The 16281-nt window shown below is 43.1% G+C and overlaps 1 protein-coding gene across 1 annotated transcript; it reads right to left on the bottom strand.

Annotated features, from left to right (window-relative positions):
- Window positions 1–1089: 1089 nt before the first annotated feature.
- LOC147047045 (uncharacterized) lies at window positions 1090–6705 on the bottom strand. Its single transcript, XM_085928849.1, is given in 6 exon segments — window positions 1090–1129; window positions 1731–2581; window positions 4480–4539; window positions 4542–4574; window positions 4577–4597; window positions 5725–6705. Coding segments are annotated over 5 exon segments (1923 nt in total). The 3' UTR covers window positions 1090–1129; window positions 1731–1753.
- Between the last annotated feature and the right edge of the window lie 9576 nt (window positions 6706–16281).

The raw sequence follows: 16281 nt of genomic DNA, 5'->3' as shown, positions 1-16281 counted from the left end.
ACTCCTCCACCCACCCCCCTCTCTCTACTTTGCATCTCCCGATATTTAGAAGGAAACAGATGGAGATTGTGGCCCGGGTCAGTCAAACCATAGGCAGCAAAGGCAATAGGATTTTTCTAACACCAGGGGTCTTTGAAGGACTCAACCAATGGCCAGCTGCCCCCCGTCGAGGGTACGTTGACCCTGTCAGCTCAGAGCCGTTACACTCCGCTCGAGTCTTATCAGGCCCAGATACGATTTATCAACCGCCCACCCCCCCTTGCTACATGTACTTTTGTGCTCCACTGAGCCAAAGTAGTCTGAGCTGCAATTAGTTCCCATTATATCCCAAGGCCGGGTGGCATTTATGCAACCCCCCAAGGTCGTAATGCGCTCAGGAGTTGTTGCTTGTCATTTTTGCAATTACGGCACTCCTTTAAATTCTCTAATTGGACCTTTTTCTGGTCTGCTTTAAGAGTTGCTGGTGTAAAGAATGGGGACAAACTGAAGCTGATCAAAATTAGTGTTTCTACTCGGATGCACAAAATACTGGGAGGAGTAGATTTGGCATATTTATTTATTTTGTATTTATTATTTAGTTATTGTTTATTTATTATTTTTTATTATTTTTATTTTTTATTTATTTATTTATTTATTTATTCTTCAAATTAATATTTTTTTGGGGGTACAACTGTTTGCCTTTTCCACTTCAATTTGTTGCGCTTGTGCCACTCTCCAAAATGTTTCATTCTGAAACCACTAGTGAGATCTAAAGTACACAATCAGCTTTTAAATACAGCGGTCTCCAGCACTTTTGCACCTCCGGCCAATTGTGGCGCATTCTAAGCGTCACATGACAAGCAAAAAGACTGCAATCTGTTCGAGTGAAGATGCTATTTAGAAGCCACACTTTGGGATCATCAAGCCCAAAAAGTGCAATCTGTGGGTGCACAGCGAGCATCTGCACAGGGGCTCTTGTTACCAGAACATTAACGCAGACAGATGTTATGATGGCCTGTGTGTGTTGGGCCTAAGGACCAAGGAGATTTGTAGACAAGCTGTTCTTTCCTTACTCACCCCACATTGACGTCCTGTCACCTTGGAAACCTGCTCCGACTCAACTCATTATGGCCCGGGCCTTCAAACTCTCCTGTTGAGTAGAAATGTTTGAGAAATTATTGTCTCCTCACATCGTGACTATTGCAATTTCTTTTCACCTTTCTTTAAAAAATCATTAGACTGTCTCAAATCCTTGTTAAGCCAGCCATAACATCTGCTGTCTGCTAATTTTCATTGAAATAACCTACGGAAATTCATAATTATTTATATAATACCTTGAGAACTATGGTTTGGTTGAACATAACAGAAACTGAAAATCATTTGCGTGAGCAAAATGCATCATGAGGTTTATACCAAGCATGTGGGGCACATTAAAGGCAGTATATATTGTTTAGATTCTCCCAAAAATGAAATAACATTGTTTCAGATGAAAAGTGCATGTGGTGCTTCTCACAGTCATATTGGTACGACCCAAGGTCATACTGGTGGCAACGTAAGATGGCCGCCAGCTTTACTTCTTTCATTTCAATGGGAAAATTAATTTGAGATTCGAGCTATTTGAGTTGAGTGTAGTTGTACAATAAATGAAGCTAATAAATTAAGATAGTGTTTAAGAAGTGTGATTGGAAAACACAACTTTTGTGAAGAAGTTTCAGAGAAAAGTGCTACATAAATAAAATTGAGTGACATACTTGGCCTTGGAGGGGCCGCAGTCTCACACGGTGGTTGAGAGCAGTTTTCTTTTCTCAGGGTACGGAGGAGCTTTGCGGGGATCCTGCGTTATCTTGGTGGGGTCTGAGAGTCTGTTGTGAGGGTACGGTGGAGGTTTGCGACCTTTGCGGCCTTGCCCAGATGGCGGCGGTTTGGCGGTCCCCGCGAGGGGTGGCCCCGCCGATGACGCTCGCCTCTCTCTGTCGGCGTGGGTCGGCGTCTCACAGTCTGCGGGCGGGCAGCTGGCGGATGGGTGTCGAGAAGTCGCAGACAGACAGAAGCGCACGGTCGCCGGGTGGTCGTTTCGCGGCGGCTCGATAATGACAGATGGGCCGAGCACGGCGGTCGGAAGACATTTTGGGGACACCGGTGTGATGGGGCTGATCATGACAGACGACGAGCCTCCCGGGGAGGATGGAGGAGATTTCGGGAGGTTGACCGTCAGCGGGGAGAGTCCGGGGGTGGGCGGTCGGACGGGGAGACTTCTTTGAGGCGACGTCGTGGGCTGCGGCTGAACGGAAGAATCCGAATTGTTGACCGTTAGCAACCCTCCGCGTCGCGGAGAAGTTCTAAATCGAAGAGCTCTGGTCAACTCTGTGCTCAGTTGGCATGGCAACTCAACTGGAGGTGATCTCCTCCCACTTGGATGGTCTCTTTTCAGGGTGTAGGTGGTTCCTCGGTGATCTCTTGACACCGAGGGCCTCGGATGGGCTCTTATCACCGTCACTTCGTTGGAGCCAGAAGAGGAGCAGCTCTCGCCTCCTGCTGCTTGCTGCTGCTCTTCTTCATCCAGGTCGATGCAGGAGGTCAGATAGTCAATCTGATGCACCACCTGAACAACAACACACAGGGTTGAGTGAAAAAAAATCAATTCAATAACAAACTTTTGGTCAACATTTCATTTCATAAACAGATAAAGCCGCAGAACATTCAATTGGAGGACGTTTGATGTTTGACATTTATAAAGGGGAAAGTCAATGTGCAATTATGAAAATCAATTGTGTTGTTTTGTTTTTTTTTCCCCTTGCAAGTACAGAATATTATGTACCTAATAACACTGCATTTTTTGTTTTACTGTCATGTGAAGTTAATTTGATTACATTCTAATCTAATTCTAATTGGAGTGAGTTTCTCCTGCATAGACATGCAGTAAATTACTGTACCAATTTAATAAGGTCCAAAGAGTGGCATGAGATTATTTTTTTTTTCATGTAAAATATGCGCTTTGCTGCAATAAAGATTGGGAGGCACTGATGTGAAATACAAGAATTGACAGGAAGTAAGATAACCATGTATATTTATTTATATGCAGCAGTCATAGATCTAGAGTTTTTCTTTGGCGCACACAACACAACACAACACAACACAACACAACACAACACAACACACACACGTGCGTAAAATTACGACAGTTGCAATGATGGGAGAAAATTACTTCAGGGGAAAATATTTGACCTCTCCCTCCACCTGTGCATGGATAAATCCTGAGCTGAAACAGAATCATTTCCTTTTTTTTTCTATGTTCCAAAAACCTATCCTTGCTGATGTCAAAGGATGACCTGTTTTCCAACCCCGCCTCCCTCATCTAGCTTTGTGGCGGAGGCGTTTGGTTTTTCTTTGAAGTGCAGAGTGCATGTTTGTGTGGATGTGACGCAGGGCTAGCAGCTTGTTATAATGTCAGGAATCACCAGAGATAAAAGAGCACAGGACGCTGATTTAGTGCTGCTGTTGTTCTTCTTGTTGCTACTTCTGCTCCCAAGTGTGTTGATTATAAACAATCATTGTTCTTCAAGTCGAGCGGTGGCGAGGAACCGCACGTCTTAATATTTTGGATTCGTTTTGCACAAGCGGCGATTAATGATGCACTTTGAACGATTCCTGACGTGGTCAGTTAATATTGCAGGAAATTTGTTAGTTATGTATTAGAATCAATTTTTGATACATTATGGAAAACTGAAGTTATGTATGAGAATTCATTTTTAACACGTTGTGTGAAATTAAACCAAAAAATTCACTTCCACTTTTCATGAAAAATAAAATATATCAAAATGGGGACAGCACTTCCTACGCATGTACTGAACTTACGGAGAAAAAAATCGTATCTGAAAAAAAATAAAGCCGAACATCCCACCGGAATTACGTTTTTTTGTTGCTGTTGAAAATTCAACGACATCGCGATGTCGGTTTGAATCCGATTAATTATTCAACCTTACAAGCGACAGAATGTACAAATGAAGTGCTGTCACGATGAGTGAAAATACAAGTACTGGAATAAAAGGTCAAAGTTAAGTAGCAAATTTGGTTTCAGATACAGAATGCTAATTTGCGATAACTCTGGAGTCTGTCAATCTACATGACTGTTATGCTAATGAGCAGACAGTAATCGGGTAAACGTCGTAGCAAAACATCGTCTTTCTACTTTTGCTCTACTGTTTGTAACAGCTGTCAACTGGGTTTAACTTAAAAGCAACTCTGTGATCATTAGAATTCTACCAGTAATTGGTTCCTAAATCAAACAGAATGCAACAGAATGATAGAACAGGCCTTTGAAATACAAAAAAAATGTGACAAAAACTCTTCTGCCTTTGATGTATTGACTCTTTTATGAAAATTGGGGATTTTTTTGTTGTTGTTGTCTTCCACAAATGTCGCCAACCTGCTGAGTGATGTTTCAACACAAGCACACGCCAAGCGTTTCCCCCCTTCGACCCCGGATGACAAGGTTAATGCCTGAGCTTTATCACTGACCGGGTGGATGCGGATGAAATGCGGATAATGTGAAACGTGAGGTGGGCACGAGAATAAATGGATAGTGAAAAGCGGTCCACAACTCAGCTTTGAACAACATCTGTCCAGGAGGAAGAAGAGTTTGGAGGATAAGAGATGATAATGATGAGCACAGGAGGAAAGACAGAGAAGCAGGTGGACGTTTCGCTTACTGTCACAACGCATCATTTCGGGAAGGCCGTGAACATGCGTGGCAAATGAGGCGTGACTCTCGTCTCATTAAAAAAAAAAAAAAAAAATTACGTATGACTTGAGAGCAAACACTGCACACGGACACGAGAAATGGGAGTGTGAGCAAGAGCGAAGTTGCGGGAATAATTTGCAGAATGTGTTGGATGCACCCAACCCAAATGCTGACTCCCTCATGCATATTTAATTCTGCTGAAGGCGTACAGTTTGAGTATGCAAAGTCATAAAGAAGATTTCTAAAGACAGGAATGTTGGAAGCTGGGGTTCTCCAAGGGCCCCATGAGAGACGGCCAGAGAAATTGATACTAGAGGTCCCGCAAGGATCCACATTGGGACCCTTACTTTTTTCACAAAGGCTACGTAGTTCCGTAATGAGCTACTTAACAAAAACGCTGAACAGTTTTAAGTTGCAATAACACAATTCACCACTAGATGGCTTAGCAGCACTTCCACCTTATTCATCTCCATCTCTAAAGGAAATTCTTTCTAGATGGAGAGGAACTGCCCAGCATTTTACCCTCACAGTTATAGTTTTAGTGTGAATAAGAAGCAATTTAAATTTAAGGTGACAAACGTTTGACAAACATCTGAAAACAATAAAATTGAATGGAAAGAAATAAACAGTAAATAAATGGTAAATGAAGGCATAAACTCCTTGTTAACTGATTTATCAACTCCCAGACAGGAGTTTAAGTGGATTCCAGGCTATGGATGAAACTGTAAAACATCCATCCATTCATCTTGTCCAGCACTTATTGAGGTCTCGGGTGAGCGGTCACAAAGGAGCTCTGAGGGCAATTAAAACAACAATGTGGCCAGTGACATGAAGAAGTTTGACACCTCTGACATCAAGTTTACAATGAATCTGACGTATGTTAATGCCATGTGGGAGGGGGAAAAAAAACCAGCAGGAGAAGAAGAACCTGCCAATTCCACACAGGTATGCCCGAGAGTCAAACCCCGAAGCATTTACGCAGAATAAAAACAAAATCTCTTTACCTCTCTCATTTCCTCCTGAACATCCCTCAGTGCAGTCAGAACATGCTCCAGGTTATCCACCACCCGCTTGAGCTGGTTCCGAACTATTTTTCTATTGCAGTCCATCCCCCTCCTGGGTGGTTCCTCCTCGCTCTTTGGTTTGTGCCGGACCCACCTGGTCTGGCTGTTTGCCAATCCTGGAATACGCTTCCCGTGTTTCCCTGGACCTCGTAGAGTGGTGGTAAAGCCCAAACCTTTGTAAGGAGTATCATTGGAAAAGATGACTCCATTGGAGCCTTCCACAGGTGTTTCTCGAAGCATACTGAGGTCTCTTTGGCTCTGACAGTTCCTCCTGATGTAGCTGAAACTAGATCTGAAACCACGCTGTCCATCTTTTGATGATCCCTGAGGGTTTGAACTGAGCCAAACGGATGACTGCAGGTCTCTCTGATGCATAACGTGGCTGGTGTAGTCCCAAACGTCCTCCCGACTCTCTTCCAAGCGGACGCCAACCTTAGAGTCTGAACCTTCGATTAGAAGAGCTGGAGTAGGAACCGTGGGGGTTCCCACCTGAGGCCCATATTTAGCGACCGGGGAGCCGGACATGGGAGCGTCACCGAGGCTCGGTTGGCTAACGGGATCTAGTTCCACGTCTGAGGACTGCTTGGACTTTGCAGGACTGCCGTCCTTCTGTTTGCCCAAGATATGGTGGCCCCTCAACACCACCGGCAGCATCCTGGCCATTCCCACACCATTGCAACGCAGCTCGCTCTTCTTCGCCTTGTTCTTACCCGGGATGGAGAAGATTCCGATCCCTTTGGTTCTCTCCAGAGGGGTCAGGTTGTCACGGAGCTCGGGGTTGGATTTGTAGGGCCCGTTGAGCCCCAGGTCATCGCTTTGCTGGGACTTGAGACTGTTGCGCAGCCACGGGATGAAGTGAGGAGCATGAGGCTTGAAGGCTCTGTGCTCCTTGGCCGCCGGAGCCCTGCTGTCAGAGAACATGCTGACGGATGATGTCCACGAGAAACACGGGGAGGACGGACTCCTGAGACGGCGAGAGCTTCCTTCTCTTTTGCCATAAATCTCCTCCCACTTTTGCCATCAACTTCGGCAGTATCTCCTCAATCTGTCACGTCTTCCAGCTCCTGCCCTTTTTTTTTTTGTCCTCTCTTCAACTTTTATCCAATTTTCTCCGACTTGCAACTCGTTCTCAAATCATCCGAGCCTCGTTTTGTGGTTTTTATCTCATCACCCTGCCTTCTCCTTTCTACCGTCACTCCCTCACTCGTGTCTCTGGAGCCTCTCAAGCCCGCTTTTGAACCTGCGTCTCCTCTTCCAGCCCTCCAGCGACTCACTGGCTCACAACAGCAGAGGCTTCTCGTCTCTCCAGCTCTCTCGCTCGCTCGCTCGCTCTCTCTTCCCAGCACCCCCCCCTCTTTGCTCTGCAGCTCACTGCACTGCCTCCAATTCCCACTCTTTCTTCCTCCCACTCCCTCTCACAATTCTAACTCACTGCCCTCATCTCTCCCTGTTTCTCTCTCTCTCTCTCCACTGTCAGTCCTTTATCCTGTCATCGCAACCGTCCCGTTCGTCTCCCCTTTTCCCTCGGCTTTTCGTAAGCCGGCCGCCGCCACCCTCCCTCCTGCTTCCAGGAGGAAGAGAAGCTGAACTCCAATCAAGATGCCAGTGTTATTAATCCCTGGTTAGCCGGTATGTGTGCCCACGTGACTCCCCCTGCCTGCATCCTCATCTGATTACTCCTTACCCCCCCGGCTCAGCCCTTCCACAATTAAATGCTGCTTTGGCTAAGAGGAGGTTTTAGGGGAGGGATGCGAGAGGTGGAAAAAGGAGCAAATAATTGTAAGCTACAACATCAGGCATCAGCAGTTTGACACAAACTATAAGCTGGCCAGCTGCAGAGTGGGAAAAAACTGTCACGTTAACCCGTACACCCCCCCCTCCCCCTTTTCTTCTGCAAAGCAACTTTCATTTGTTCCAATAATGCAGAGACAAGTGCTATTTTCAGCTTTCCTCATTGCTCGAGTAGTAAATCTCGGCAGCTTGGATGAGATTTCTCGTATTTGACAAGCCCGGGGATGCCTCCCAGGTATCCTCCTCGCAATTCATGCGGCTGCTCGGGGTCCCTCCCTCTCTCATGAAAAGACAGCAGCAGTTTTGCTGTCACTCAGCAACGAACATCTCAAAGCGTACGTCATTCGCGACTCAGCACTCCAATGTATTCTTCTGCCAATGCCCTGTTGATATGCTGACATCCTCTTGACATATACAGGTACATGAAGGGGAGGGGGATACCAGCTCAGGAGGGGGGTACCGTATAATCTACAAGCTAAGAAGATTCCCGCCTACATGTCGACAGACTGCTGTCGGCCAGTAAGGACCACTAGTCTGGATCAAAAAACAATAAAGAGTAATAGAGCGGCTTCTCTTAATCCGACGGAGCTTTCTTGCTCCGCACGGCATGCGCAAAGTCTGCCTCTGTGTAATTATCAGGATGCTCTATCGTGAATGAAAAAGCATAAAAATGAATAAGATTGAATACAGGAGTTGTAGCATAAATTCAGCTTTAATTTGTCAACGATAATAACGGTCAATTTTCCTTAATAGTGAAGCCAAATTTTTTATGACTGTGGTTGAGGGTGGGAGGGAGACAAGATGAGACAGCTACTCTATTATTGATGCAATGCATAGCACATCAATAAACAAGTTAAAATTAGGACGGATCATTAATAATGCCAAAAATGCCGCAATATAGTAAAAATTGTGTGTGCGTTTTAATTCAGAGTTGTCAAACTCAGTTTTGACGCGGGCTGCATGGTAGCCATAGTTTCCTTTGGAGGGCCAATAGAAATGTAAACACCTTATCTTATACACATTATAGACTACAAAGTAAACTGATGAATAAATAGTTTTGAAATCAGAGACTAGTAAAAATATTTCAAATGTTTTGAAAAACATTGCTAGCAATATCTCTCTCTTTTTTTTAAGTGAAGACAATTTGTAGTCAATGCACAATTTGTTTTCGCGGGCCACAAAAAATGATATGGCGGCTCGTATCTGGTCCCCATGCCTTGAGTTTGACACCAATGGTTTAGATTGATCCATTTTTACAGTACTCATTATAAAGTGAGCCACAGTTCCCAAACTGGAAGCGCCAAAATATGTCAATGTCAAAATATCTATATAACTTGTAAAACCAAGGCCCGAGTATGTATCTGGAAGAAACCACTGAAGCCAAAGCTGAGAACAAAAACTGCCCTGAATGAAGTCAGCACTCAATATAAACATCAGTTAAAAAGTTCCATCCATCCATCCATTTTCTTTAGTGCTTTTCCTCATTAAGGTCACTGGTGAGCTAGAGTTGGCTTTTGTTGAAAGGTTTTTGTCAAACCCCCCCCTGAGTTTTGGATATTATTGGTAATTGTATAAGTCATGCTATGTGTCAAAATGACTCATCAGTAAAACAAGAAAGCTAGTGATGGCCAAAGACTTTTTTTTTTGTGCACAGTACTTTATATTTATTGCCCTTTTTAAGACCTTGAATTTATGTCTCTTAAAAGGCTCTATTTTCCTCCAATCAGCTGGCCTCTTGGATGAGGTCCATAAATAACAGAGTGGCGATCATGGGAATAATAGGTAGCCGTCTCACTCGCAGTTCATTTCAGGTTGGCTGAGCAGCCCCACTACTAACTCACATTGCCTCCCGTCCTTCTATTATGTTAATGTCTGTGACGGAGCGGGCCGTTGACACAATAAAGCTTTCAAACTGAAACAAATTTTCAAAACTTTATCGGTTTTGTTCTTGTGTTTTCGAGCGTACAAATGCAAATATTTGACATCAGGTGTTTCAGTATTCATCTTTTCCACGTGTTCATCTTATCCCAAAATGGGATTCTCACAAATTTCTACACATATCACGACACCGTGGAAAAAGTTTGGCTGAATTTTTATGTGGTTTTAATAACACACATGTTGGTAATTTTATACATTTTAGTTTTAACATTAAATAAAAGAGCAGGGGAAATTATTCCAGTGAACTTGACCTTTTATTAAAGATTTTTCAATGAAGCATAATTAAAAGCTTTGAAACCAAATTTTTCCAAAATTAAATTTGGAGTTAGAGACATGTTTTAAAAATCAAATTGAAATATAGGCTAATCCTTCATTTTTTATTCCTAATTTTTTTTAATAATCCAGAGGAGTCAGTGCCATACCAGTCATGAACGTCACAGCAAGTCACTGTCACCAACTACTGGGCAGGCATGAATATTAGTTATTTAATATTTTTTAGTTTTTGGGTGGGGTTTTTTATATTTGGTAACAGGGATAATCTTTGGTAACAATGCCGTTTTTATGTGATTTTTTTTTTATTCGAAAAAAATTCTCTTTAAGCCACAATCAAATAAACATCTGCCAAAAGTGTGCAAAAGTCCTGCTCTGCTTTAATGCACAAGCCCCAATTGTTGTGACCGACCGTACCTTTCAGTTCCCAGCAGGAGCTTCGGAACACTGGAGCCTTGTCGTGGTCACCTTGCCCACTTTCTCCTCGAGGCAGCATCACATGTGTGCCGCCGCCGTGCATGTGTGTTGGTGCAAATGCAAAAAAAGATTCTTCCTTGACTTCCTGTGAGCAGACGGAGGGAGGGAGGGCGAGAGAGGGCTAGGCAGACAAGGACACTGGGGGGGGGAAAAAAAAACTTTACACAAGCAAAGCTTTGAAGGGCAAAGGTAGCATGTCTGACTACATTTGGTGTGAAAAATGCCTTTTAGTCACAGTGTGAGCGAGCACCTTGGTGAACTTGGAAAGAAATAAAATGAAAGGAATAGAGTTGTTTATATATTGCTACGTTGTGATGACACGAAGAGATCCATGATGTGACATTGACATTTTAGAAAGCGACATAACACCAAAAAATATGACAGCGTGGAAACCACACAGATATGAAATAGTCTCCCCTTGATGCACCGTAAAACTTTTAATGAGCTCACAAGCACAACTTCAAAGACATTTTTTTTTTCTTTCCCTCATGACAAATCAATGCAGCCTTTTCATATTTGGACAAATTCATGGGGCAGACTCGTGGCCTAAATTTGTGGCCCAAAAAAAAAAGTCCGTTACCTTCACAGATTTAAAAGATTGAAGCTGGTAGCCATTTTGAAGTCCATTTAACATTTATTAAAGAAGACGTTGGTGACGGCTAGATGGCCTCATTGTGTTACTTGGGCCCAGGCAACACAAGAAAACACAAGAGTTGTGTTTTGCAGCATTAAAAATGGAATTGAACAGATGCTGTCTTCCCTAAAGTGTCCAGTGTGGCACTGTTGATAATCCTCCTCGGCTCGGAGTTGTGTGCAAGCGCACCGCACTCACAAAGACACGACACACACACACACACACACACACACACACTCTCAGTGTCTTTGCTGTCCCCTCAAATATTTTAGTGTTGTTTGCATTTGGGATCCCCCCCCCCCCTCCCTCATCCCTGCCGCGCTTTTCATTTTTTGAACACGTCAGTCAGGTTCTCTCTGAGGACTGACTGGAGAGAGGTAAAGCCAAAGACGTGGGGGACACCAAAAAAGAAAAGAGAGGGAGAGCGTGGAGGAAGGAAAAAAAAAACCGAAGGAGTTTTTCAAAGACTTTTAAGTTGCAAGCAGATTGCCGTCGCTGTGCTTGCCAGAGGGGAGAGAGCACCTTTAAGCATACGGGATGAGAAATGATGTGGAGCGACTACAAAAGCAACGTAATACATAAATGAGCAGCGCTCACGTTGGCTCTGCAGGGGCAGCTCACCTTCTTTGGGCCGCTGTTGAGGAACATTTGGAAAGTGCACAGGAGGTCAGCATCCAACAGCCTGGAAAAAAAGAATTTGGGAGAAAGCCCGGCTGCACCGACTGAGATGTCAGCCTTGACATCGGGATTTGCATAGAAATGAAGTACAAACGGGGACAAAAAAAAAGGGGGGGGGGGGTATAAGCGGACGACATCAAATAATGACAAAATGTTCCACGTTAAATTAAACTTCATTTTTATCGCACTTCATATTTGATGCAGCGCATTCGACTCATCTTCTGGCCGACAAACTGAGGTCGCTGTGAGGGAGTGGTTAAGAATGTGGCCTGCAACCTAAAAGCCACGGGTTCAATTCCCTATATTGGCAAATGGATAGAGTGAACCCCCACATTCCGGACACACCCCGCGATCGCACTAAAGTTGCTGCTAAACAAAACGAAAGTTTACTGTTGTCCATTTCGATTTGAACTAATTTGCATTTCACAATTGTAGGACGAGCCCTGAAGAAAAAAATCCTTCCCCGCTGCGTCATTTACAGTCATTGGGCCTAAAGGGAATTGTAATTGGTGATAAAAGACAATCTAGAACTGTGGAAGCAAACGGGTGCTGCTTTTACAACAGTGGTCCTAAAACTGAGGTCCCTGCACCCACGGGGGTCCGCCAGTCGTAGCTTGGGGGTCGGCAGAATAATTTGAATAATACGATGTTCTATCACTGAGAGAATGTGCAAACCTACTGGGGACTGGAGCGGCAATAAAGCAAATAGGCTATCATAAAACATTTACTACTCCCTACCTTAGCTTAGGGCCAATTAAAAGTGCTGATATGATTGTAATGTATTATCATATGCCTGTTTGTTTGAGGTCTGCATTTTTAGGGAGCAAAAAGCACTAATAGAGGAATGGGCTTTTTTTTTTTTTTAAGCAATGAAAAAAATATATATTTTAGAGTAACGATTCTCAAAGTGTGGTATGAATACTATTTCTGGTCTGTGGGAAAAAAACATTGAATTAAATATAACTCAAAAATTATATATTCATTTATTTTAAATAGTATTTATTTGAAATATTTTTATTTACTTTGTAACTTTCATTTTATGCTTCTCGAGTACACAATTTCAACATTTTACCCTCATAAAATACAACACAATTTTTAAAGATGTGGAAATAAGCAATACAGACTAATATGACAAAATATGTTGCTGTCTTAATCAAAATTAAATTTTTTGTGCTCTTATTTTTTCCCCACAAAGGTTTTCCTATGGCATTGGGGTATATGTATTTAACTGGCTGCAGGATTCTTCATGGGATAAAAAAAAAAAAAAAAACTCTCTTTTCCAAAAAGTCTGGTTTCCAACACAATGGCCTCTGGTTTGCTTCTTTTTTTGCACCACCCACAACTGAAAACATGTAGCTTTTTGTTTGCACCCAGATTGACAGCTGCTCCGACTTTGCGGCGGTACGCCAAAATCAACTATCCTCTCAGGGATGCGGCGTGAAAATCCTCCTCGGTTTTTGTGTGTGCGCGCAGCCAAACAAGCAAGCCGGGATGTCATCTTTGATCCCGCAGAGGGGCACGATATTACAAATGCTGTTTTGTTCAGGTGAGGAATTCATAAATGAAGAAGGTGCGCCGGCAACACAGGCAGGGATGCTAATGGATCCTCCGCAGGCCTCGTCTTTATCAGTGTTCTCTTTCGGAGGATGCGGGGCAGCTTCACTGCAGTCACTTCATTATGGGGAATGATAATTACGCCCCAGCGGAGGTTTGTTACCTCCAAAGCGTAATTCCTTCTCTCTCGCTGCTTATCGAGTCTAAAATGCCGAGCAGAGTTTTCTACATTTTTAATAACTGCTAGCTGTGTGAGGAAAGGCTTTATGTGTGGTTGACATTTGGATTTAGGGAGGAAAAAAGTCACTTTGTCAAGGGCCGAGGAAGAAAAAGATAAATGTTGAATAGAGAGTTGGATAACGGCTAAACATCTTTACAAGGTTACGCAGATGACATTAAACCATATCATGGACAGTGAGCTAGCAATCATTATTAGCAAACTTATCATAAATATTGCAATAAGTATGGCGAGATGTAAATATTGAAATCTTTTTCAAGCTTACTCTGCGGATTTGCCTTGCAATTCCGATGAATTGATAGAATAATCGATAGGACAATCGATTTCAAAAAGATTCGTTTGTCTTATGTGAGTAGTACGCTTTTGGAGTTTTTTTCTTTTGACTACAGAGTTCATGAAAAATGTGCTGGAAAAAATATTGGCTATGGAAAGACACAGTCGGAAATCACATTTGCAAACAAGTCCCCAAAGCAAATGTTGCCTTTTGGCTTAGCAGCTAAATAAAAGAAGGCGTGTCAGGACGGTTAAGTTTTTTTTTTTTGGCTTCACTGTAAGGTTTAAAAAAAAAAACTAAAAAATATCAAGAGGAAGAAGTACATGGCGAAACAATGAGACGTGACGAAAGAGAAGCTCCCTCAAGTCAGTTGACAGCCAACAGAAGCCGAGAGTGTAGTCACAAAACGCACAAGCAGAGATAATGACCATTAGAGGATAATTGGGCGCTGGGACCAGTCGAAAGTCTTTCAAAACGCGCCGCCGGGACCATCTTCAGACACGCTACAGGCCAAATTATCTCTCGGGAGTCCATAGCGTGTCAATGACAGATTAAACTTCACACTGCATTCATAAACGTGGTGCAGTGATTAATTTAAATATCCCAGAAACAGAAGCAAAAGTCTCTGGCTGACTAATTTCCTGTGCTTGCAATCTACTGCTGCGTGGGCCCTGAAGGAAGTGGAAAGAAATGACCTAAACTTGAATTGCTTGTGAGTCAGATGGGTTTGTGTTTATTTTCATGGCTTCCTCACAATGCTGAGAGTGGGAGGGGAAGGGGAAACGAGAGGGGGGGGGGGGGGATTTTGGTGACTAACTCCAGGTCAGACTGTCCGATTAGTGCGGAAAAGTTCTAACATTAATGACAGAAACTTGATTAGCGACACGGATAGTGGATAGTACATCTGCCTCACTGTTCTATGATCGGGGTTTGAATCTGGGCTTCGGCCTTTGCATGTTAGCGTAATTGATTTCAAAAGGAAAAGTCAGAGTTAAGAAAAGTAATATATTTGCCGTGTTTGGATACAATACAAGAACACACACAAAAATATTATACAATTAAAAACAGTTCACAATAGCAGTAAAAATGCATCTAGAAGAGCTTCAGTAAAATACGTCATTTCCATCCTGGTTTGATAAACAGAGAACCCTGAGATGGCCTCAATAAAAAAAAAAAAAAGCTGAAAATTCAAGTCCCGTACGTCTTCATCATTGAGTGTTATGATAATCAAGTGCATACTGTTTTGTGAACGCTTCCCCGGGAAGAGGCGACGTGCCAAATAACAGCAGCTCTTCGACTTCTCCTCCTCCTCTTTGGCAGAGCGGCTGAGTTAGAAGGAAGTTAAAGTTTCCGCAATCCTATCTGGGAAAACGTAGGGCGCTTATTACACGGCTCAATTTCCAATTCTGTCACAGGTACGCACGCACACGCTCACACGTGGAATACGAAATTAGGCCGAGGCGAGGAGAGCAATCTCACGGACAGACTCTGGTGATGGAAAAACAAAGACGGGCTGTTATGGAAATAGCCCAAGCTCCTTTGTGCAAGACAAACAACAAATGTCCTTTGACTGCATTAAGTGACACGCTGCGCAAACAACACTCAAGAGTTTGAGGCGAGGCCGTTGTTTTTGGAAATGGAGTGGCTGGTGCTAAGGCCATTCCAACAAGCCCAGAGTGCTGAGCTATAATTACAGTGAAGCAGTACAATCAGGCGCAGTGTTGAGTGGCTAATCTTTACATGCAGCCTTATAGCCTCAATTCTTTTTTTCCCAACCAGCCTTTTCATCACGCAGCTTTCTTCTCGGCTCATTTCTTTGGAATCGTGGCGGGTCCATTATCTTCATTAGGCTGCATGCTTCCAAGCTTCACACCAGATATCAGACGCCGCCGTGTCTCTTATTATGGCCATGACGACATGCGTCAGACCACTACTTCTTCACTTTTTCCACCTGTATTGGCAAATATAGATTGGGGAGCAAATATATGTCACAATTGGTTGCTGTTATTGTGAGCTATTTTGCTAAGCTAAAACACAATTTCTAAGTTTTTTTGCAGTAAGCTTTTAAGGTAAGTGCTTGTCGCCACGATTCATGATTACATCTGTGCACTTCAGATCAAACTGCTTGTATGTCTCCATAGCAACCAACCAAAAGAAATGCACTTTTAGTCCGGTTAACAAAACGCTCCACTAGGAAGTCTCATCATACATTGGATGAAATATGCGTTTTCAGACAGAGAGCATTTTGTCACTCATTTATGATTTTTTTTTTAAGTCACATATAGTGCCATTTTTAACAGTATGCCTCGAGGGCATTCAACAAACGCGCAAATTTGGCATGGTTAGTCTGTCAGGAGGATTTGTATTTAGCTACGACCATTAAGAGAATATTGTTTTGGAAAAAGTAAGTAGTATTCACCTTTATTTAGACTCATTCAAATTTGATTATGATTATGATTTCACATTAGCCAACGCAGGTAGTAGAAGTGAAGATCGTGTCGTCATGGAGTCTCTTAGTGTTGACTCACTCATGTAAGTCAGCGCAGTAGACAACACAAACACTGATTCCCTCAATTCCAGGTCCCTTATGACCCAAATACTTTGTTGTTGTGCTGGCGAGGAACCGGACTGTTTTATAAAAAA

The sequence above is a fragment of the Syngnathus leptorhynchus genome, chromosome 13, assembly GCF_054491065.1.
Source record: "Syngnathus leptorhynchus isolate UIUO chromosome 13, UIUO_Slep, whole genome shotgun sequence".
Classification (NCBI taxonomy): Eukaryota; Metazoa; Chordata; class Actinopteri; order Syngnathiformes; family Syngnathidae; genus Syngnathus; species Syngnathus leptorhynchus.
The sequence above is the reverse complement of the archived record's forward strand: the minus strand, read 5'-3'. Positions and strand labels throughout refer to the sequence as shown.